The 25135-nt window shown below is 37.8% G+C and overlaps 1 protein-coding gene across 4 annotated transcripts in view; it reads left to right on the top strand.

The window, feature by feature from the left end:
- Positions 1 to 25135, top strand: part of Cep350 (centrosomal protein 350) — a 144810-nt gene that overhangs the window by 81278 nt on the left and 38397 nt on the right. For 2 of the 4 annotated variants that reach the window (XM_075988296.1, XM_075988295.1), the window contains exons 23-30: positions 72 to 268; positions 922 to 1106; positions 1632 to 1719; positions 6445 to 6591; positions 9235 to 9392; positions 17054 to 17176; positions 18232 to 18431; positions 20830 to 21038. In XM_075988296.1, coding sequence (XP_075844411.1) covers positions 72 to 268; positions 922 to 1106; positions 1632 to 1719; positions 6445 to 6591; positions 9235 to 9392; positions 17054 to 17176; positions 18232 to 18431; positions 20830 to 21038 — 1307 coding nt within the window. The remainder of the gene's footprint in view (positions 1 to 71; positions 269 to 921; positions 1107 to 1631; positions 1720 to 6444; positions 6592 to 9234; positions 9393 to 17053; positions 17177 to 18231; positions 18432 to 20829; positions 21039 to 25135) is intronic. The other 2 variants (XM_075988299.1, XM_075988297.1) reach the window with 1 other exon arrangement.

Raw genomic sequence — 25135 nt, 5'->3', positions numbered from 1 at the left:
AGACTGTTTTTACATTTATTTGTAATTGTAAAATTGGATGGTTGTAACATTCCTCCTCTTCATCCTATTAGACTCGACTTCTATTGCAACAGAATACTCCCTGAAATTTGATGAATCTATGACAGAAGATGAAATAGAAGAAAAATCATTTCGATCTTTACTACCTTCTGAGAGTCATCGTAGATTTAACATGGAAAAGAAAAGAGGCCATCATGATGACTCCGATGAAGATGCTTCCCCAGATAAGCCTGCACTGTCTTCTGCCAAGGTGTGTCTACTTAGGAGGTCATAGCTTCCCACAGATATGAGAATGCATTTTATATAAGTACCAGGCAAATATCAGAAATATTTTTCAAGAGATCAAATTTATATTATACATGTAAAATCTAGCTTGGTTATTCAGATGAAATAGAATATAAACGTTAGTTATAATAACACCTTTAAAGGATCTCAGTCAGTATTGCTTGCAGCTTTTTCACCTCATCCATCTGAAAGTAGACATTTCTTTCCAAATTGTATGCTTTTTAGAAAACAGGAACAGCTTTTTCCCTGCTTTGCTTCCCTGGGACAGTACATGGCTTGTGGTAATTGTTCATCAAGATTTTTTTTTTTTTGACTGAATTTCAGTCCCTCTTATATCTTTCTGAGTGATATTTTCTTATATTATAGACAGTTTTATGAGATGCTTGTTTGCTTTTTTTTATTTTCTATACTTTTTTCTTTCTGAGATGAGATCTCTCTGTGTTGCTCAGTCTAGTCTCACAAACTCATGTAATCCTATTTCAGACTCTGAAACTAAAGACGCATGACCCCACTCCTATCTTTTGTAATTAACTTTTTATAAGTGCATAAGTTTTTAAATGAAGTTAAATACCAAAAGATTTAGAAGGTGTTAATTTTGAAATAAACTGTATACTTTAGGAGCTGAGCATGCCATTCTCGGGAGGACAGGACAGCTTTTCTAAGTTCACTATGGAGATGGTGCGACAGTATATGAAAGAAGAGGAAATGCGTGCCGCTCACCAGTCCTCACTTCTGCGTCTTCGAGAAAAGGCCCTGAAGGAGAAGACAAAGGCTGAATTAGCCTGGCTAGAACATCAAAAAAAGCAAGTTCTTCCAATAAATGTAGATTTTACTAGTCAGTTTCTTTTGAAATAAGAAATGCTTCATGTCTTAAGATATTTTTGTTTGATTTTGGTGTTGGGGAATCAAACCCTGGTTTGGTGAATGCTAAACTTGTGCTAACTGTAGCTGTGTTTCCAACCTGTCTCATCCGATGGACTTTTGTCAACACAGTTCTCAAGTTAGAAATAGTGGCAGTAATCTTTGATTTGTGTTACTTGCAAAATAATTTTCCTACTGGTTGATATTTTTATTTCTCTTAGATCACTCCATCCAACTCATAATAGGTTGTCAGTTCTCTCGCGTGCTGTATTGCTATCCTTAAAGGATGGAGTCCAGGCCTTGCATGTATTATACACTCAGTAAAACACAGTGTAACTTGAATTGTTACTTGTAGCAATTGCTTTCCACATAGGAAGATATTAAATCAGTTTATAGGCTTTATAGTACTTAAGAATTTTTTACTTATAAATTTAATATTTGTATTAATGAAAGAATATTCCTTACAGACATCTACGAGACAAAGGAGAGGATGATAAGATGCCCCCACTCCGGAAGAAACAGCGTGGTTTGCTTTTAAGACTGCAGCAAGAAAAGGTGTGTGGGAATAGCACCTATGTGACATAATTTGTCACAAGGGAAGTTTGTATATTGAATTACTTTGTCTAATCACATTTTGTTACTATCACTGTTTGTAAGATTTTGTTGAAACTACTGTTTACACCTATAGTACAATAATTATAGGCATTTCTTGCTAGTTTCACCTACTTCTCTTATTTTAAAACTGTTTTATTGCTAGACAATAAATCTGCCTTCATATACTACAGAGAATAAAGTAGTCCTTTAAAATGCAAAATTTAAAAATTAAAATATATACAGATGTGGGTTAATATTTAGTCATTCTTTCCCTGAGTAGATTTTCATGACATTAGTTACATATTGACTAGTTTTTTGGCTTCGGGACTTAGAAGGACCTTGGCTTTGAATTCTGGAGAAGCAGCACAGTGCATGATGATTGAGAACTCAGGCTCTGAACTGGCCTTGTTTTCGACTGATGACCACTCTAATTGTCATCATAGAACCTTCACCCAGTAACTGGTGGTGAAGAAAGGGTTTATTCTGATTATATTTGAGAGGTTTCAGTACATAGGTAGTTGGTCCAGTTGCTTTTGAGCCTGTAGTTAGGCAGTATATCATGGCAGAATTACAAGGGCGTGAGGGATGGGAAGTAGGAGAGAGAGAGAGAGAGATAAGAAGGGACTAGGCATCACCCCAGTGTAAGCTCTTCTCAAAAGCATAACACCACCTAAATCCTCAGCAAACTGGAGACTAGTCTTCTAATACGTGGGCCTTTTGGAGAAACTTACCAGTGATAGTAGAAGATTTGCATCCCTTGCCCCTTGGATGACTGTTCTCTGGAACAGTCATTGAGTGAATTTGTACATTATTTGCTTGAGAAATTCAAGCATAAACCAGTGCCCTTGCACAAATTGGGGACATTAGATTACATTGTAGTCAAATTCTTTGTTTTCACGTATATACAGTTTTTAAAAAGCATGTTTTGATTAATAAAGCCCTAATTACATGATAAAATGATAATCTTAGGATTGTGACCCTTGCATATCTGTGTTTTCTTACTGTGTTTAACAGGCTCTGTTTTGGCCATCTGACTACAGTAATTAGTACAAGGAAAATATGTGTACAGTTATTTGATTGGAAATTGAACTAGCCAAGTAGTTTTGTCTTTTTTGTTTGGGTATTCCTTTATAGTCTTAAAATTAACATCCCAAGTAATAGATTTCATTGTGATATTTTTGTATACCTTTATTATTATACTTTATTCATAGCCACCTTCCACAGTTCTATATTGTGCTCACCCCCATTTCCTTTTGCTGTCCCCTTGTTTTCCACAAATGGTCTCTCCCTTTGTCTTCATGCCACATACATTCTGTCATTTTCTGTTTCCCCCCATTATACCCTTTCCTCCTGTTATTAACCTCTTTTTTACTTTCATGTCCTACACACACACACACACGCTTAAGTACACACACACAAACCTAAATCCAGATTCTGCATATGAGTTAGACTGTGATAATTAATTGAGTCTGGCTTATTTTACTTAATATAATAATTCCAGTTCTACCTATTTTCCTTTGAATATCATAATTTCATTCTCTACAGTTGAATAAACTACCCTGGTATATATGTACTACACCTTTTTACTCAGTCATGTGTTGATAGACCTGTGGGGCTGGTTCCATGCCTTGGCTGTTGTGAATAGTGCAACAGTTAGCACAGGTGTGCAAATTATGTTTGTGGTGTGATGATTGACAGTCCTGTTTATGTGCTGACTTACTATAATCCTGTTCGGGCATGCCCGGGGGGTACAACTAGGTCATCTGACATTTTTATTTTTGTTTTTTTAGAGAAAGCCCATACTGATTTCCTTAGTGGCTATGCCAGTTTACATTCCTACCAGTAATATACACGTTTTCTCCTTCTCTGTGTCCTCATCAGCATTTCTTGTCCTTTGTTTTCTTGATGATAGTCATTCTGATCAAGGTTAAATGGAGTTTAAGTGTTCTTTTAATTTGCATTTCCTTATTGTAAACTAGCCACACAATCCCACTCTGGAATACTACTTTTACTTGAAAGAATTATTGACAGGCAAACTAGGCTTATTCATATCCTCATCAGTTAAGAACACTGATTACTCCTGCAGAGTACCTGGGTTCAGTTCCCACCACCCACATAGCAAATCACAATCATCAGTACCTCCAGTTCCAGGGGACCCATGCCCACTTCTGGCCTTAGGCATTCTAAGCACATGATACAGAGACATACATACAGCAAAACACCCATACACTCTTTAAAAAAGGTATGGTTGTGACATCAAAGAAAACAAAGGATGCTCTTTATTGTTACTGAAGATCAAGTTTTTAAGAGGAAGATAAAACTTTTATCTGCTACTTACTAAATAATTTTTCTTTTGAGATAAAAATATAATAATATTTTTTATTTTTTTAAAGATTTACTTATTTATTATGTATACAGTATTCTGCCTTCATGTCTGCCTGCAGGCCAGAAAAGGGCACCAGATCTCATTACAGATGGTTGTGAGCCACCAAGTGGTTGCTGGGAATTGAACTCAGGACCTCTGGAAGAGCAGTCAGTGCTCTTAACCTCTGAGCCACCTCTCCAGCCCGTATTTTTGTATAATAAAATGTGAACATTTAGAATGCACATTAAGTATTAAAATTACATTTTCCAACTGACCAATATATTATATTGAAAAAATCAAAACTTGCTGTATATGTCATTGTTGTCATTAATTTTTTATAATTTATATAGTGACTTCCTTAAAAATACAACAAAGTTATTTCATACTCAAGAGAGAATAACTTGGAGTAGAACAAATGTTGTCTTTATATCATAAAAGTAGTTTGGTAGTAAGTTACGTAAAAGGGCCCTGGAGAGCCTAGGAACTCGTGAACATTTGAGATCCTGTACTCCAGAGAAAGTCATATCCGTTCACATGGAGACCAAACAGATAACTTCATTGAGCATTATTTGAATAGGTATTTTATGCAACATTAGAATGTATCAGTTAACATGGAGAAGTATCAAAAGCAATGTCTAGACTGGGGTGTAGCTAAGTGGTAGAGCGCTAGCCTAGAGTGTGTAAGGTCCTGGGTTTGATTCCCTGTAGAATATTTGTATGTACACACACACACACACACACACACACACACACACACACACACACACACACACACAGGCAGTATCTCAGAAGTAATACTAAGTGGAATTGAACTGAAAATATATACTTATGATGTTATTTGTAAAATGTCTTAAAACACAAACTAAACAGTCTAGTTTTTGCAAGTAGGTACAACTACTTGTGAAAGATTTTAAAGGAATAAGCTAAAAGGATATATACCGAATACATGCTGAAGGTTACTTATGAGGAGTGGTAATGCCAAGTGGTAGACTGCTTTTCTCTAATGTTTCATTTCTGCTCTTATTATATGACACTTCATTATAAGTGAAATTAGGAGAAATACTGAATTTTAACAGATTGTTTAAAATTTAATTGCATTTGTTATTACTGTTGTATATGTGTGTGTGTGATGTATGTGTGTGCACAAGCACATGTGTACCATGGCATGTGTGTGTAGGTTAAGAGGTGTGTAGCTTTCAAGAGTCAGAGCTCTCTACCCTCGAGTTCTAGGGATGAAACTGAGGTCTTCCAGCTTGCAGGACAAGCACTTCCACCCACTGACTCTTCTACCAGAATTCTAACAATTATTGACAAGGATTTGTAAATGCAGATATTTATCTTGCACTTTGCTGCATTCTTGGAATCCCAAGTACTGACAAACTATTAACTTTTCGGATTGCTAATAATTAAAAAATAGCTCTCGAACATAATTAAAATAATAAAAGTAGCAGATTTTTAGTATCTTTATTGTGCTTATCTCATTGGTAAAATGATTTTTTTTAATGAGAAAGGATGTTTCTGATAATTGTTAACAATTATTAGCAGTGAATTTTTTTTTCCCACTAAATTAGCTGCCAACATTACGTGACGAATGCTGGCTACAGTGTAGTACTAAGTGTTTCTGGTATATTGTAAGTGGTGAATACTCTTCTTGTTTTCTTTTGAAAGCAGGTGGTTTTTGTTGATTTATTTTTGAGAAGATCTTTGTAACTTTTGCTGGCCTGGAATTTTCTGTGTAGAGTAAGCGGGCCTCAGATTCCTGTTGTTCCTGCCTCAGCCTCCCAGGTGTCCACCAGCATGCTCGGGTTGAAAGCACTTTTAAAACGGTATTGAGGGCAGTAGACTGATTCAGTGACTTGCTTTTCCTACTTTTAGGGCCTCTTAGAGACGCCTAGTTTATAACATGAAACAGTTAAGGTTAAAGCATTATTTTGGATAGTGAGAAATGTTTGTGTCTAAGAATTTAATAGTAGAATAGTGGTTACACTAATTGATTTGCTGATGTTCATCTATTAAGTGGGTAAATGTAAAGATACAGTAACATTGTGGGACAATATAAAAGATATTTTAGATTTAGAAAAGACTGAATTTGCCAGCATCTTTAACTACAGTTTTTTAAGCTAAGAGATTATCTTACATTGTTTTAGAATGATGGTGTTATTTTTAATATTTTCCTCCCTCACTAATTTGAGTGTTTTAGTATTGTTGTCTAGAAGTACATTATATCTGTGACATATAATGATTTGATTCTTTTTTTATATGCTCCTTTGAACTTGTCTCCTTCAAATTTCAATTTCTTTTCCTAACTCTTTAAATATTAGGCTGAAATAAAACGTCTTCAAGAAGCCAATAAAGCAGCTCGGAAGGAAAGGCAGCTGATTCTTAAGCAGCAGGAAGAGATAGAAAGGATCCGGCAGACCACCATAAAACTTCAGGAGAAGTTGAAGTCTGCAGGGGAGAATAAATTGGTAATTTAAGTGAATTTTTTATTAATTTATTTTCTGCCTATATTGCTTGCTAATCTTAGCTCACTTTGTATTCTGAAATGATCGGTATGTTTGTTCAGTATGGTGTAATAATAACTAGGCTAAAGTCCTGTGTGCCTGCCGTTGTATACAGTGGGAGAACACCTTCACGTGGCATGTGCTTGTTTTGGAAAGAACACATAATTTTCTCATTACCTTTAAGTTCTTTCCTCTTATGAACTAAAGTGGGACAGAATCTTTGGATTTGCTGATCCTTCTGTCATTTCTTCTCTTGAATAGAGAGAGTCTGTTGCTCATTGTATGGTACTCATATCCAGATTTAATTTAATATTGATATAAGATTCAAAGATATTAAGGCAAGAGCAAAATTTGGATCTATTATAAGATACTGTGAAGTATCAGTACTGTGTTGGAAAACTCAGGATATTACAACTGTAAATCCAGGATAATTCTCAATTTTGATTTTTGTAATATTCTTAAGTTAACAGAAAAATTAAGCACATAATAATTTATTTTTCTGAGTTGCATGACAATAAGTAGCCAACAAATTAAAATTGATATATTATTACTATTTAACTTAAAGTCTTTTCAGTTTCTCCACTGTCAAAAGGGTGTTTTTTATAAGAAATAACTAGGGCAGAAAACTACTAGCTTTCAGTTTTTGTGTCTGTTTTTTTTTTTTTCTCCTTCATTCTAGAATAGTTCCTTGACTTTGCTATATGAGAGGAATAGTTGCCAGTCATTTTGTAGAACATCCCCTAACTGGGATTTGTGTAGTGTTCCCTTGACATTAGGTTCAGGTCATTTATCTGTGGTAGCAGTATCATGTAAGTGATGCTGTATTTTTGTTGCCATCAATAGTTTGACCTTGATTTTGATTGATTCCATTATTGATCATTGTACCTCTGTTACTTGATTAATATGATATATACTAGACTTTATTGTCTTAATGCATTATTAATTACTATTGCTGTGACAAAAATAATACCACCACAGAAACTTATAAAAGGAAGCATTCAGTTGGGTTGTCAGTATCAGAAGGCTAAGAGTCCATCATGGCATTGCATCATGGCAGCAAGTAGCAGGCATGTTGGCTGGAGCAGCTGAGAGCCAACATTTCGATCCACAAACAGGACACAGAGAGCACACTGAGAATGGCACAACTCTTTTGAAACCTCAAAGACTGCCTGCTGTGACACACTTCCTCCAGCAAGGCCACACCTCCTAATCCTTTGCAAACAGTGCCACCAACTGGAAACTAAGTATTCAAATAGGAGCCTATGGGAGCCATTTCACTCCAGCCACCACACCTACTCATTTCCTCTTTCCCTATCTATTCTTTCCCTTTGGACTGTGACGCCTTGGACAGAAAATTCTCTGTGGGAAGGCCATTATTACTGCTCACCATGTTTATGCTCATGACTTGGTGCTGACCACTTACTTGCACATGAACTTTCAGGTTGCCCCCTTTACTCTGATTCTCCACATAGGCCACACTCCTGTATTAGATGTTTGCTTGCCTGCTGTCCCTTTCCTCTCACTTGGTGGAAGCGTGATGCTCTTCCTAATGACTGTACTATTCATTTGTTCAGGATGGGGAAGGAAAGGAGAAGGGATCTGTACCCATCTTCTTCTGGATCAATGAGTCTAAATTACTATTTGTAACTTCACTATGTTGTGTGCAAATTTTTGTTTATTTTGGTTTTTGTTTTGGTATTTTTTTTTCAAGACAAGATCTTGCTTTATAGCCCCAAGTGGCTAGCCTGCGACTTGCTCTGTAGCTCAAGTTAGCCATGAAAGGCTGGCAGTCAACATCAGCCTCCTGAGTGCTGAGAGTGTAGGCACGCACCGCCATACCTGGCCTCAAGTTTTCCTTTTTGTTCCTCAGAAGTAATGTGCTGGTTAAGCCAGTAATTCCTCCATGTTTTCCCAGAAAACTATTTTAAACTCTGTGAACATACTGTTTCCCACAAGAAATTTAAAAAATGTATTTTCCTGGTTTATATCATTTGTTCATTCTTTGTGTATATGCATGTTTTATATAGTTATAGTGTCTATTGTATTCCCTTTTAAAAATTCTTATTTTAAAGCCATGTTAGGAATTAAACCTTGGGCCTCATACTTGCTAAGCAAGCGTTCTCCCACTGCACTACACCATTGCTCATGGTATTCATTTAAAGTGTTTCAACTTTTAAAAATCAAAGAGGGTGCTTGAGTATAGTGGCAGAAAATTTCCAAGTTCTTAAAAAGGAAAGAAAAGAAAACTATTATGTTTCTTTTTCTCTCCCTCTTTCTTTCTGCAGTAAAACATGTATAACATAAAATTTGCACCTTTTTTTGAGGCAGTCTCACTGTGTATACCAGGCTGGCCATAAATTCACATGGGTAACCCAAGCTGGTGTCAAACTCCTGATCCTTCTGCATCTGCCTCCTAAGTGCAGGGATTATAGCTGTATACCACATCTGGCAATTTTACTATTCTGTTTTTAATTATGTGATCTATTTCTGTTTTATAAGTAGTTAATACCTTTATTTCAGTTATTATAGATTAAGCGTAATTGATTGTGTTTAAGATTTCCTTGAGATCTTTGAAAGCCAGTGGCATTTGCTCTGTGTTGTTTGCAGGGCTCTCATAGTGATGATGATACAAAGGATAATAAGGCAGCTAGTCCTGGTCCGACTGGTTTGGAGACCCGCAGTCCTTCCCCAATATCTATTTCCAGCAGTGAAACCAGCAGCATCATGCAGAAACTGAAGAACATGAGAAGCCGCATGGATGAAAAGTAATTCATTTTGTGTGCCTCCTATTTAATCTAATCACATTGAAAGTATCAGTGGGTAATATTTATTATACTTACTTCATCAGACTAGATGGAGAGAATAAAATATTTTAGCAGAATTAATTGATTACCTAATAGTCAATTAACTATGCATCTTATTTGTAGAACAATTTTTCTCATTTTAATACAGATTTTTATTTAAAAGAAAAAAAAACAAAGTAGTAGTCATATATATATATATATATATATATATATATATATATATTCATGATAATATTTTCTCTTTTCTTTTAGTAAAAGAAAGGTTAAATGTACTTACTTGGGAAAGTGTTATATCCTGATATCTCATTGTTGTCTCAGTGACACCTCTCAGACTAAGAAGTACAATTTTAGTCTTGTGAGCAGGTATGAGTTCTTAGCTGAAACCAGAGGCTAGGATTCTCTTGGGTCAGTGCCTTGTCTTTGTTTGTTTGAGACAAACTCTATAGCACAGGCTGACCTAGAACTCACTTATAGCTTTGGCCTGAAACTTGTGGAAGTCCTTCTTAGTCTCCAGAGTGCTAGGATTACAGATGTGAGCCACCATGCCGGTGTTTTGATATTTTTACATTCTTCTAAAACATATGTGTGTGTCACTGAACTGTGAGCTCCCTGTTTCAGCGAGATGGGCTGGCCAACAGGCCCTGAGGAGTCCCCTGTCTCCATTCTATTCTTCCAGCACTGGGGTGCTGATGCATACCACCATTCTTGATTTTTATGTAGTGCTGAGAACCAAACCCAGGTCCTCATGCCCGTGCGACCAACACTTTACTCTGCCATTTTCCCAGCTCCTAAAACATGTTTTTCTTTCTTTTATTTTAAGACATTGTTTCCCATATAGGCCTGGCTCGTGTGGAGCTTGTTGTGTAGACCAGGCTGGCTGCAAACTCAGAAGAGATCCACCTTCCTCTGCCTCCCAAGTGCTAGGATTAAAAGTGTGTGGCACCATACCCACCTCCCTAAAAGATATTTTTTAAATCTGTGTGTGTGCATATGTGTGTGTGTGTTAGTAAAATTACACATGTGCCATCATGCATGTGTAGGACTCAACAATCACCCTTCCATCTTGTTTGAGATAAGTCTCTTGTTTACCACTGCATATGCAAGGGTAGGTGCCCCAGAAGTTTCCTTCATTTCTCCTGTCCCCACCTCACATCTTCCTGTGGGCGTGCTGGGGCTATAGACACTTGTGATACCAAATCCAGATTTTTACATGGATTCTAGGCATTTAAACTCAGGTCCTTATGTTTGTATCACAAGAGTGTTGTCCACTGAGCAACCCGGCCTGCCCTATAACATTTTAAAGGTTTTAGAACACTTTTTAGTGTGTTTGTTGGGAGGATGATGTCAGTGAGCAATGGCATGTGTGTGGCAGTCAGAGGACAGTCTGTAGGAGTGAGTTCTCTTCTTCTACCCATCTGAGATATCAAACTGAGGTCTTCAGGCTTGGCAACAAGTACCGTTTCCCAATGAGCTGTCTCATGGGTCTTCCCCACCCATTAACCAAAAGTTCAAAGAAATTTTTTTTTAAGATGTATTTATTTATTGTGTATACAGTATTGTCAGTATTCTGTTTGCATGTGTGCCTGCAGGCCAGAAGAGGGCACCAGATCTCCTTACAGATGGTTGTGAGCCACCATGTGGTTGCTGGGAATTGAACTCAGGACCTTTGGAAGAGCAGGCAGTGCTCTTAACCACTGAGCCATTTCTCCAGCCCCCGAGTTCAAAGAATTTTATTAGAATTAAAAACAAAACAAAAAAGCCTCCAGAACAGGCAAGATGTAAATCCCAACAGCTGCCTGGAGAATGGAAAAGAGAAGAGACATACACTTGAAGCTGGCATGGAAGCCAGACATATGGCTGAGAAGCAGCCACAGGCAGTATGGGAGCTTTAGAGGAAGAGTAAGGAAGCCCTAAATGCTAAGAGAAACCCAAAGTGTTAAGCCTACTTAGAAAACAGATCCAAGAACAAAAGAAGTTACACTCTTCTGAATGATTCTTGGAAGGGGCAGTCTTATGAAGCTGCTGCACCCCAGACAGATCTTCCAATGCAGCTTAACTTGACCTGGAGCTTACTGTGCGCACAGGCTGGGCATTAATCCTGATCCTCCTGCCCAGCATCATGGGTGCTGAATGTGATGACAAGTATACCCCACCACAGTCAGCTCTAAGAATTCCTCTTTAAAGAAAATTCCTATTTAGATGTAGTTCAGTTTATATGCCCACATAAGCTCTGAGCATATAAAATATATTTATTGATTGTTACCCTTTCAATGTTATTTTGATGAAATATAGTTATAAAATAGTTCCTTGCCCAGTAAGTGTCTATCCCATATCTACCTTTCTTGAAACATACTAAGTATGGGTAGGAAAATAGATTTTTGATGAGTGGCATTTTAAGTTAATACTTTGAACTAAGGAAGGATTTCACTTGTCATTTTGATGTATATGACATATGACATACATCTATCCTCTAGTTAAGCAGTAGTAAAACGATTCTAGTGGAGCCTTTGCATCCCATATTACAAGAAAGCCAGTTCGTAATTTTGGACTATTTAAACTGAGTATGAAAATGTTTAAAGAATGTGATGTGGGTGGCACATACCTGATCCCTGCATTAGGGAGGCTAAAGCAACAAAATAGTTCAAGGTCAGTCTGGGCACACAGTAGGATCAAGGTCAGTCTGGGCGCACAGTAAAATCCAGGCCAGCCTGGCTTATACTAAAATGTCTTCAAATAAATAGATAAACAAATAAATACAAGTTTCTTTTAGAAGCAAAGTTAGAGCTTATTAAAAAGCATGGGTAAGAGAATAGAAGAGACAGACGAGAAAAGGTCGATTTGTGGCTTAAGTTGTATGTAACCAAGACAAGGATGGATAGCACCCTATTGAAAGAAACATATTCACATGTGTGTAAATTCAAGAGTTTCAACTATATAAATGATTTTGGTGGCTTACATTAAATTGTTCAAAAGGTTAAGTAAGAATATTTTTATATTTTAGTTTTGTTTTGGAAATAGGGTCTTGCTGTGTAGCTTTGGCTGTCCTTGAACTCACTCTGTAGCAGAGACTAGGTTGACTTCCATCTCACAGAAATCTACCTGCCTCTGCCTCCCAAGTGCTGGCATTAAAGGCATGTACTACCATCCCTGACTTGGTACATTTAATTTTTATTTCAAAGATTTTTCTTTGGTAAATGAATTGAGATGGTTATTTATGAGACGTTAAGATGTTCATGAACTACTAAAATAAAAACATAAGTCAAAAAAGATAGGAATTTTTATGTAAAATAGGTCACAAGAGGTATAGATGTAAACATATAAACATTATATAAACAAATGTAAAAATATAAACCTACTTCATAACCTTGTTGGTGAAATTTATCTCAATTTTTAGCAGGAATAAGGGACTTCTTTTCATTCCTATGTCTCTTAATTTTCCCTGCTTAAAACAAAATTTTATAATTAAAGCTAAAGTAAAGGGCTAGGTAATAACTCTGCAGGTCATAGTGCTTGTTATGTAAGCATGAGGACCTAAGTTCAAATCCCTAGAACCCACATAAAAATGTCGTACACATACCTGTAACCCTAGTGCTGTGAGAAGCAGACAGGAGAACTGCTGGGGCCTGTAGTAATAAGGGCGGCGGGGCTGCGTCCCCAACACCCCAGCCGCCTGCCCAGCTAGCTTATGCCCTGAAATAATTACACGGACACTGTATTCTTTTAATCACTGCTTGGCCCTTAGCTCTAGCCCTTACTGGCTAATTCTGATATCCCAATCAACCCATCTCTAACAATCTGTGAGCACCGGTCTTACCGGGAAGATTCTAGTTCAGAGCTTCATCGCGTGTGTCTGCCTGGGAGCGGGGCATGGCGTCTCTCTGCAGAGGCGTCTGCTCCCGAGAGCAGAGCTGTCGAGTCTGACCTCACTTCCTCTTCCTCCCAGCGTTTTGTTCTGTTTACTCCTCCCACCTATCTCCTAACCAATGAGAGCCAAGCAGTATCTTTTTATTTAACCAATGACCTTCCTCCATCAGGGGCCTGCTGGCTGATAACCTAGTTCAGAGTCATTGAGAGACTCTGTCTCAAGGATATATGGCAGAGAGTGATAGAGACGCCTCTGCACACACTGCCAACCTACACAGACAAAGGCAGTGTAAACTGAGTATTTGAATGCTACATATATGTGAATATCTCTTGATTATCATGGAATAACTTGATAAGAATTTATTCGGCTGGGTATGGTTTTGCATGCCTTTTATCCACCACTTGGGAGATGCTGCCAAAGGATTAAAAGTTCATAACCAGTGTGGGCTACTGAAGACTCTGTCTCAAATATAGGCAGAGAGTATATAACTCAGTGGTAGAATGTAGAAGGCCCCATGTTTGATTCCCTAACACTGGGGAGAATTTTTCAAAGAATTTTTTATGCTTCCTGAAAGATACTTTTCTCATCACAGTGACAAAATACCCGGTAGAGATAACGTAAGGGAAGAAAGGCTTGTTTGGGTTCATGGCGTCAGAAATTTTAGTTCATTATCATAGGCAAAATATGTGACCTTGTCTGGGGTGGCTGGAACATGAGGCAGCTGTTTACATATGGCAGAAAGGAAGAAGAGGTGAGCCAGAGGCAGGTATAACCTTCAAAAGTTGTGACCATCTTCTTCCAGGTAGACTATATAGCTTTCAAAAGAGCATTGAAAACACAAGCGTATGGATACTGCACATTCAAACCACAACAATTCCTTTAATAATAAAGATTTATTATTATTCCATGTTCTTGCATGGAAACATGCTGCGTTGTTCAGGGTATCATTTGATTTCAAAGTTGAAATAATTTTGTATTGCTTTCCTAGTTTTCATTCTTTTGCTATGATAAATAAATTCCATGACCAAAGCAACTCTTACAGGAAAGTGTTTATCTCATCTTGCAGCTTATAGTCTATCATAAAGGAAAGTCGGTGCAGGGATTTCAGGCAGGAACAGATGAAGCAGAGACCATGGGGGAACACTGCTTGTTCTCCATGGCTTCCTCACCTTGTTTTTTATATAACCCGGGAACACCTGCCTGGTGGTGTCACTGCTCGTAATGGGCTGTGCTCTTCCGCTTCAGTCACCCATCAAGACAATGTCCCATGGATTTGCCCATCAGTCTGACGGAGGCATCTGCTTAGTTGAGGCTTTCTCTTCTCAGACATTAGTGTATCAAGTCGACAGACACTGCCCAGCACACTCACCCTTCTCCCATTCTGTCTTCTTCCAAATGCCTTTGACTGGTGCATGCTGGGAGGAAGACGGTTTCAGGTGCAAGTTCTTCATTGATCCTGCACTCTGTCAGTAAGAGCTCTGTTGACAGTCTCTAAACACAATAAACATCTGGAGAATAAGTGCTAGTTTGTGTATGAGCTTAGTCTGTGTCTACTCTGGTAAATTTAGGTTAGATTAACAGTTTAAAGCCCTAGTAACAAACTTAAGATTAGACTTGCTAACTGTCAGCCTTCTGAATTGATTTTTATGACATTTTTCTGAAGTGATGATAATACTTTGGGCTACAGTGAAAGAGTTTTGTCTTTAATGTTTCACTGATAGTAATGCCCTTGGTAAAATTTATATTTCTAATAAATGACTTTTCTTGAGCCTTTTTTTCTTTAAAAAAAAAAAAGCTAATTATGTAACCCAAGCTGGCCTTAAATTCAGAGCAATGCATTTTCATCATTCCCATACAATTACCTGTTTCACATCCTGAAGGATTATTAACTCTAATGTGAAGTACTCTGCCTTATTATCCCAAGGTTTTTCCAGGTTATAAAGGTCACTTTTAGTTATATATTTATATTAAATAAGGAAATATATTTCTGGAGAGATGTTTCAATATAATGTCTTACATTCTTTGTAAACTGTTCATTTTATGTTAGTCATTTCTCTTGTTCTTCTTTTTTAACAGAGATTTTGAATATGTTTGATCTTTATAATTGACAAAAATCAGTTCTTGTTCTGATAGTGAAAAATTGTTTTTCTCTAAAGGGTTGGACAAAAATATTTTTACCTATACATTTTTAAAAAGCTTGTTTTATGTGTTCCAATACTATTTTAATTTCTATGCTAGGTCTTACATTCAGTTATCAGATTTACATTTAAAAGGGTGGGTGATATTTGAACATTATGGTATAATTTTTAACCTTAACCAAAATGCATTTCATTTTGCGTAATGTTTTTTAATTAGCATCAAAGTTTGTTGTACATTCATAAAGAAGGGCAAGGGATGTTGCAGTGTCTCTCTGACATTTATAGGAATGTTTATCCTTAAAGTTCTGTGTAGAAAATCAAGGCAATCCAGATATAAGAGCACCGTATGTGTATGCGTAGATGAATAGGGTGAGGAAATGCTGTCTGTGGAGAACAAATGTTAAGACAGTCTTCACGGGGCTGGAGAGACAGCTCAGAGGGTAGGAGCACTGGCTGCTCCTCCAGAGGTCCTGAGTTCAATTCCTAGCAACCACATGGTGGCTCACAACCATCTATAATGAGAATTGATTCCTTCTTCTGACCTGCAGGCAGAATACCATATACATAAAAAAAAAATCTTTTAGAGAAAAAAAAAAAAGACAGTCTTTTGTCTAAGGCATGTATGAACAAGGTGTATCTGCCTTCAAAAAAGAATCCATGGCTGGATCTACACCTAGATTTTCTCACTTCCGGGACATACTGATATTAACCCTTGCCCTTCCAAGGCAATAATGAAATGTTGCCTTTTCTGCAAGTCACTGTTGTGTGCATGTGAACAGGAGCATGCTCTGTCAAAGAGGATTAGCCTTTCCAACCATCACTGGACTCATTTGTCCTGTATCTATGTGTGTGATCTGTTTACTACTACAAAAGAAGAAACACGAGTTTCCTCTGCATGGAAGACTTTTAACATATGGAATTTTTTTATCTTTAGCCTTAGGATTGAACTGTTCATAACATTTTTTGCTGACAGCATTTATTAAGACTACCTCAGTTTATTCCTAATTGGGCATCCAGATATTTCAAAGAATGGGTATTGATTTTCTATATTATTATTTAAGTAGCCCTGTGTTAGACCTAAAGCAAGATATGTCCAGTATATTGTTAGTAGTTCATGTTGTCAGAGTTAAGATGTTATTCTGTAAATTGGATTACTGAATTTTATTTTATTTTCAAGCTAGATCATAATGGTAAGGTTAAATAAGACAAACGCAGTACTTTAATAGCTTAAAGTACACAATAAGGTACAGGTAAAAAAGTCAGTTGCTTGCCAGGCAGTGGTGGTGCATTCCTTTAATCCCAGCACTTGGGAGGCAGAGGCAGGTGGATCTCAAGTGAGTTCAAGGCCAACCTGGTCTACCAAACAAGTTCCAAGACAGGACTGTTACACAGAGAAATCCTGTCTCAATGACTAAGCAATGTTTAAGAAGACACATTTACTCGGAATTCATTGATAAGATCTATAAATACATGTGTTTGTGTGTGAAACACAAAAGGATTTGCTTTTCTGAGTAGCATATAATATTCAGAACGACTTCATTAGACTCTTTTGCTTTCCCTTTCTCATTCTTCCTGCCTCTTGATCTCTTGATTTTAAAATCTTCCTCCTTATTTTGTAGACACTGCTCTCCTGTTCACTACTTCTTCTCTGTCTTTACGTCTCACCACTGGGCCTCTCTCAGTGTCTGTTTTCCCAACCTTCATCCCAAATTCCAGCTGTATATCTACAACCAGTTGGTCAGGTAACTTTGCACCTTTTTCAGTGCACTCTTCGATAGAGCATGCTCTGTTCTTTTTGTTTGTTTTGTTTGCTTTTTCTTTTTGTTTGTTTAATAGAAGGCTGGAGGCCTGGTCCGATGTCATATGGACTTTATCCTACTATTTCTACACAAATGACATGATGATTATTTGAGGAGGAGGCGTCAGTTCCACTTGGCCTTTTATTGCTTGTTGGATGTGTGAATTCTTTTCCTTGGTTAGCTGTCATTGCAGATCTAATGTCAGTAATAAAAGCAGCCCGTTCACTAGGCACAGCATCTGTTTGTGGACAGTTAATTAGTAGCCTCCCAACTGACCAAAGTGGTTTTCCTAAATCACTAATTTCTCCAAATCCTTTAGGCCCAAAATAAGGTCTAATGTCAAAAATAGGTTAAATTGAGAGACTCAAGGGAGTTAATGCATCCTCTAACTTAGTGAGCCAATAGTTGATATGTGTGTGGCATCCAAATGGTGCTCACTATTGCATACACAAAAGATCTGTCACTGGACATTGCATTTCTTGGGTAAAAGCAGAGCCCAAATTTCAAAATATAAATCAAAAGGAGACATAACCATTTTTGTTTGCTTGCTTGCTTGCATATTTGGGAAACTTGGGGTTTGTTTTTATAGTTCCTTTTGGTCTTTATTGTTGTGAGTTTTGTGTGTTTTCTAATCTGAGCTTTTTAGAATAAATTCCTTACATACTATTTTGTGAAAAAGAACCCCCTATGAAAACGAGTATGTAAGTCACTTAATAACTGTACCAGTCAAGTTTGTTGAAATCTGCATTAGATTTTTTTTTCTGAATTTACACTAGTTTTCCTTCACTACCCTGACATCCTCTTATAAGGAAACACTAATCTCATATTTAAAAACAGTAAGTTGGCTCATCATACTTTTGTCGTTTCAAACTTTTCTCAGGGAGAGAGGGGTGTGAATGCCCTGCTTCTGCACAGCTTGTTGGTGAGGCATGAATGACTTTTAAAGTGACCTCTGCCTCTGTGTAGTTTTCTAACTGTTCTTCATGGTGTGACTGTAGGTTTCTGACAAAGCGGGAACAAAAACTAATGCAACGACGACAACATGCGGAGGAGCTCCTGGAATGGAAGCGGCGTTTAGATGCAGAAGAAGCAGAAATTCGACAAATGGAAAAACAAGCTTTGGCTGCCTGGGACAAAGAACTAATAAAACCCAAAACTCCTAAGAAAGAACTGGAGAACCAAAGAACAGAACAGAAAGGTAATAAATACAAACTAAAGTGTAACATATTTATTTCTTTTTGATGGAAATAATTCACAGTGAAGAAGGCAACGCAGTTACAAACGGTGTGCTCTTTTAAGGAGAATATAAGTGACTTATTGCCAGTGTAAACATTTATGTTCAGCTTGCCAAAGCTTAGTAGACATTCAAAAAGGGAAAACCCAGGTGTATAATTCTTTACTTTCCACAGCATATAAAAATGATATACATTTTCAACTCACTTTATGACATTAATTTATAACTTCAATTCTAAATCCATAAAATAATAACATGAAAGGAAAAAAAAACTGTTCTTCTCTGTCCTAAATACTATGCATACAGATCTAATCTAAAGAGGAAAAATAACTTGATCACTTTCATAGATTCAGAAAAAAACTTCGGATCATGTACATAAACCTCAGATAAAAATACATATGGAAAAGAGCTGTCTTGATGGAAGAAAATAGTATTAATGCAAAACAAAATAAAAACCTCAGACTTAAAACAGATACAATATTTAGTGGGGTTTTTTTTGTTTTTTGGATTTTTCAAGACAGGGTTTCTCCGTAGCTTTTGGTTCCTGTCCTGGAACTAGCTCTTGTAGACCAGGCTGATCCTCCTGCTTCTGCCTCCCGAGTGCTGGGATTAAAGGCGTGCGCCTCCACCCCCCCCCCCCCCCCCGCACAATATTTAGTGTTAAAACAGAAATTTTTTCTCCTTGAAAAAGTTTATTAAGCATTGTATGAATGTTCTAAGTAGTTCAGTAGGGCCTGAAAAACAATTAAAGTTTGGACAATTAAGTATGGACTGGGTGGAAGATACAAAATTCTAATTATTTACAGTTAATAAAGGTATGCACATAGAAAATCCAGAATTTGATTCTGGAGAGATGATGCATTGGGTAAGAGTGCTTGTCTCATAAGCTTAAGAACCTAAGTTTGTATCTAAGTACCCATGTAAAAAGCTGGGCATGCATCCATGTTTGCTTGTAATCCCAGAATGGGGGCGGGGAGGGGCAGAGACTCTGCTAGCTCCAGATTCAGTGAGAGACCTTGCCTCAAAGAAATGAGGCAGAGAGTGATAGAGGACACCTGACCTTTCCTAGTTTCCACACATGAGTGCACAGGCGTATATAACTGCACATGCATGTGCACATGTACCCCTTTACACACTCACACACGGATGCACATGTGCTATGCACAAACACACACAAAACCAGGATTTTCCACTTTATTAGAATAATGAGTGACTTTAGCAAGATCATTGATTAGGAAATCCAAAAAAATGAAACTCAGTTGTGGGCTGAAGATGTAACTCAGCTGCTAGAATGTTTGCCTAGAATAAAGCCTTGGGTTCCTCCCCCAGCACCTAGATTTGATGGCACAAGACTGCCTCCAAAGTGTAGGCAGGATAATCAGAAGTTCAAGGTCAGTTTCTGCTTCACAGTAAGTTTGAAGCCAGCTTGGGCTATATGAAACCTTGACTCAACACTAACCAAATAAATCAACAAAACCCTACTTGGTGATGCTCCTACATGCAGCCTTGATTATATTAATGAAATCACTTTTAAAGGGACAGGGCAGGAGCAGTGCTAGAGAGCCGGCTCTGTGTCTCAGAGCGCTTCCCGCCCTTCACAGGACTGAAGCTTTGTTGCTGGCACCTGTCAGGTGTCTTACGACTGACTAACTCCAGCTTCAAGGGCTCCAGTGCCCTACTCTGGCTTCCTTGTGTACCCACACAGACATGACACATTCACACAGACACACACGTACACATAAATAAAAATAATTTTTTCTAAAAATACTTTTGTAAAAAAATTTGAAAGTGGGAGAATTAGTTGGGAAGAGAAAAGATCAGTGAGAGTAGGAAGAGAACAAGAGAAGATATAGGTGAATCTGATGTGTTATATATGTGTATGAGAATATAGTGAACTCCATTGTGTATAATTAATAGACTATGAACAGATAACCCAAGAAAGACCCATACATTTATGGAAAGTTGACATGACACCATCAACTTTGCCGACTATAGAGAAAGGAACTCTCCAATAGCTGTTAATGGGAGGAAACAGTGAGGTATTGGGTCCACACCTGATGACATTGAAGGTCTGTACCAACGAGGTACTAAATGATTTTCGATGAATGACTGAAGCAGTTTTCATTGCAAAGGGGGTATGTTTGTGGATCATAATTGTTCTATACGCTCGTACTTAGGTTGCCAGTCATCATCACTGGTTAATATCTGCTCTCAAGTGGTGTCAGCCAAAATTGTTAATGAACAGACTTTAGTAGTAAATGTTAATTAAGTATTGTGGTTCTATGCTGGAAACTAGTCTAAAGTGTAACAAATTTAACTTCTTCATTGACCAAGATTGGACATTTTCACCCTGTGTTTTCAGGACTTACAAGTGAAGAGGAGTCTCTGATACCTTCCTACTCTCACAGAAACAGTGAAAATTGTATTCCAGAAGAGTTAGGCAGCCCTTCTGTCCTCTGTTTACCTTCTGAATCTATGGTACAAGTACAGCCTGGGAGTCCAGATCTCAGTATACTTACTGAGGAAATGGTTTTTTCACAGGAACTGGAATCTACCTCTCCTAGTAAACATGTAAGTTGATGCCTATTTATATCTTTTTGTTTGTTTGTTTTTTGTTGTTTTGTCTTTTTGGTCCTTTGAGAAAGTGTTTTTCATTGTAACAGTCCTGGTTGTCCTGGAACTTTCTCTGTATACCAGGCTGGTTTCGAACTCACAGAGATCTGCCTGCCTCTACCTTCTGTGTATTGGAAGTAAAGGTGTGCGCCACCACCACCCAGTACCTATTTGTACCTTAAAATTCCTTTGGAAAAAAAAATCTGTCTAAAAGGTGCTACTAATAGTTATAATGGCAACGTTGATTATCACCATACTTGTAACATACAGAGTTTAATATTTGAAGAGAAATAAAACTTTTAGTAAGCTTATCTTTATAAGTATATGAATTTAGCTTTAGTAGCAGTTGAAATTACACATTATCAAGTCTAATAATATTAAAGAGATAGTGACTTAGTTAGCATTATTGTTTCTGTGACAAAGCATCATAACCAGTTGGGGAGGAAAGAATTTATTTTGCTTATAATTCCACGTCATTCTTCATCATCTGAGAAAGTCAGGGCAGGAACCTGGAGGCAGGAGCTGATGCAGAGGCCATGGAGGAGAGCTGCTTACTGGCTTGCTCCACCTATTTTTTTTCCAAACCCAGGACCACCAGCCCAGGGTGGTACCGAACAGTGAGCTGGCCCCCATCAATCACTAATTAAGGAAGTACCCTACAGGCTTCCATACAGTCCAGTCCTAAGGAGGTTTCCTTCTCTCAGATGACTCTAGCATGTGCCAGATTCAACTAGTCAGCATAGATAGAAATTTCTAACGTCTAATAGGTACAGAGAGATGGCTCAGTGGGAAAGAAGGTGTTAGCTGCCAAGTTTGATGACCTGAGCTTGATTCTTACCTTCAAGGTGGAAGGAGAGAACTGACTCCTGCAAAATTTTCTCTGACCAGCACATGGCATATGTGCATGCACGCGTGCACATTCAAGCACACACACGCGCACACATACTCACACACATGCACACACACATACACACATGTACACACAATACACGTACACACATGCACACGCGTGCACACACATACACACACATGCGCACACACGTACACACATGTATACACATGCACACACGTACGCACACATGCACACACGCACATGCACACATACACACGCGCACACACACACGTACACACACATGTACACACACGCACACATGCACATGTACACACACACGTACACACATACACACAATGTACACACATACACGTACACACATATACACACACATGCACACACGCACACACGTACACACATACACACGTACACCCATACACACACACGTACACCCATACACACACACACACCCATACACACCCATACACACACACACACACACACAGAGTAATGAAGATTATTTGTGGGAACATGATGAGTAACGAGAGTCTTTGGGGTCCAACTCCAAGATTCTCTTCCAGGTTCAGAATGGATGCATAGCAAGTGAAAAGGACTTTTTCTAAGGGTGAATGAACTTTCTCACATGTGCTTTTCTGAATCAGTTTCTTTATTGTTCTACTTTCTATTCTAATTCTCCTGCCCTACTTCTAATTTCTCCTAGCTTCTTCCAGCTTCTTCTCTAGTCCTTACAGGAGCCTTGAAGCAATAAAATTACAAGAGTTACCTCATTGGTCAAAAGCACATTCATAGGGTGAGCAATAGGGAGCAGAGCCATTGCCACGGCAACACAAGGTTCCAAGGTTACAGAGTGAGACCATGACCAGATGTGACCAGACCGGGGTTGGAGGGGTGGAGGGACACAGTGTCCAGTGACAAGCTTTGAGACACAGGTCTATTGTCAGCAAACTTGGCAAGTGAAGAACTGGCATGCTTTTCTTTGGGTGCTTGTGTAGCAGCCTTGGCTGGACATCTGTGATCCGACCTTGTGCACAGCTATAAAGTTTTAAACTTAAGAGCTATTTACAAAAACCTTTAGTGTAGTTTGAACTACGTGAGCTAATTGTGCAGTTAGTCTGAGCAAAAGGAACAGGGCAGGCCTTTAAGTGTCCACAGTTCTCATGGGACAAATACATTTAGTTATGAAGCATGTCCCAGTATATATTCTGTACATTAAAATTATATAACTAAATGAAAAGTCATCTTTCTGACCATCCACAGATATATGTGCCCGTAAGATTGAGATGTAATCATGAGATTCCATGTACACATTACATGAAAATGCATGGTAATAGGGAGATAGCACCTGTTGTGCTGTTACTGCACAAGTGAAATTACAGATGAGAGCAACAGTTTCCAAAGTCTGCAAGCCTTGCTGAATCAGGGAGTACTTTCTTTGTTGGGTTAAGTATAGAATAAAAGAAAATACAGAAAATGTAATGCCCAATATAGTAAGTGAAAACTGTTCATTTCAGATATTTTAAAGACATAAAATGATCACTCTTATTCTGACTATGAATTAGCAATTATTAACTAAAGTACAGCGAAGACACTTAGGTGTGTTTTAAGATTTTACTTAATGGAAACTCCCCTGCTTTTCAGATTGATTTCTGGGAGATTAAGACATCAGCATAACAATATGAAATACTAACAAATGCTTCTTTATTGAGAAAGAAAGTTACATATGTACTTGTGTGTATGTCTGCATGTGAAAATCAGAAGACAACTTGTAGAAGTCAGTTTTCTCCTGTAAACCACGTATGTGGGTTCCAGCAGTTGAACTCAGGTTGTAGGATTGGCAATAAGTGCTTTTATTTGCTGAGCCATCTTACTGGCTCATGTTAAAACCTCGTTTTGTTTAAAAATATGGGTAGGGATATGTATAGTTAGAATTTTGTCTTTAAATTATTATTTTATGTGTGTGGATGTTTTGCTGGCAAATATGTCTGTGCCATTTGTATGCCTGATATTCAAGGAAGCCAGAAAAGGACATTGGCTACTGAAACTGGAGTTACAGACAGTCATAAGCTGCTGTGGCTACTGGATATTGAACCTAGGTCCTATGCAAGAACAGCCAGTGTTCTTAATCCCCGAGCCATCTCTCCAGCTCAAAATCCTCATTTTTAGTATGGATGTGAAGAATTAGTTGTATGATTCCCTATTGAAAGGTTAGTCAGATTCTCGTGTATAACATTATTGCACCTGAAAGATTTAGCAGAAAAATTTTTGATCGTTAATGCAGAGCTGATTCCATGTTATGCTGAAAATACTACATTGCTAATATTCTTTTGCACAGACTTAGAAAATGCTTTTAGAGTACAGAAGACTTCTCATTTTTATGCTAATGTTTTTGAAATTATTGTATGGTGATAATAAGCTTATTGAATAGGTAATTTACTTATAGCATAATACTTGTGGAACTGAACTGCATTTGAACACAGTTTTATTAATTTCTAAGTTCTATAAATGTGTTAGCTTCTACCTTTTAACCACAAAATTAATTGAATACTAAAAATTGGGTATTTTTCTTTCTGAAGAAAATGTATAAAGGAAATTAAAACAAGTGATGTACTAAGGTAGATTTTTATACTAAAAAGTAGCATTTATATGTATCAGGTACAGGTAGTATGCTAAGTACCTGACATGAATGACCTCAGTTAATCCTCACAACAGCTTTAGAAAGTAGGAGACACTGTAAATCCCCGTTCTGAAGATCAGCAGGTTAAAACTATTGTGAGGGTCTGGAGAGATGGCTCAGTGGTTGAGAGCGCTTACAGGAGACTCGAGCTTAGTTCCCAGCACCCCATGGTAACTCCAGTTGCAGGAGATTTGATGTCCTCTGCCTTTGCAGGCACAAGGTACACAGTGATGCATTTACATACACAGTGGAACACTCATACACAGAAAATTAAATAATCAAATCTAAAAACAATATTTTCTTATAAAGACTTGTCCAAAGTCCTAGGGATAGAAAGTGGTGGTGACAGGACTCAGGTCAGCTATTTTTACTCCCCCTTGATGGCAGGGCAGGAACTTTGCCTTTTTTGGAAAGTAAAATTGTCTCTACTTTGTGGACAGTCTCACACCATTTTGTTCTAACCTCCCATAAAAATAGTACATATTTAGTAATTTTTAATTAAGTGGATAAGGAGAGTAAATATCACTA

The sequence above is a fragment of the Microtus pennsylvanicus genome, chromosome 10 (assembly GCF_037038515.1).
Source record: "Microtus pennsylvanicus isolate mMicPen1 chromosome 10, mMicPen1.hap1, whole genome shotgun sequence".
NCBI lineage: Eukaryota > Metazoa > Chordata > Mammalia > Rodentia > Cricetidae > Microtus > Microtus pennsylvanicus.
The sequence above is the reverse complement of the archived record's forward strand: the minus strand, read 5'-3'. Positions and strand labels throughout refer to the sequence as shown.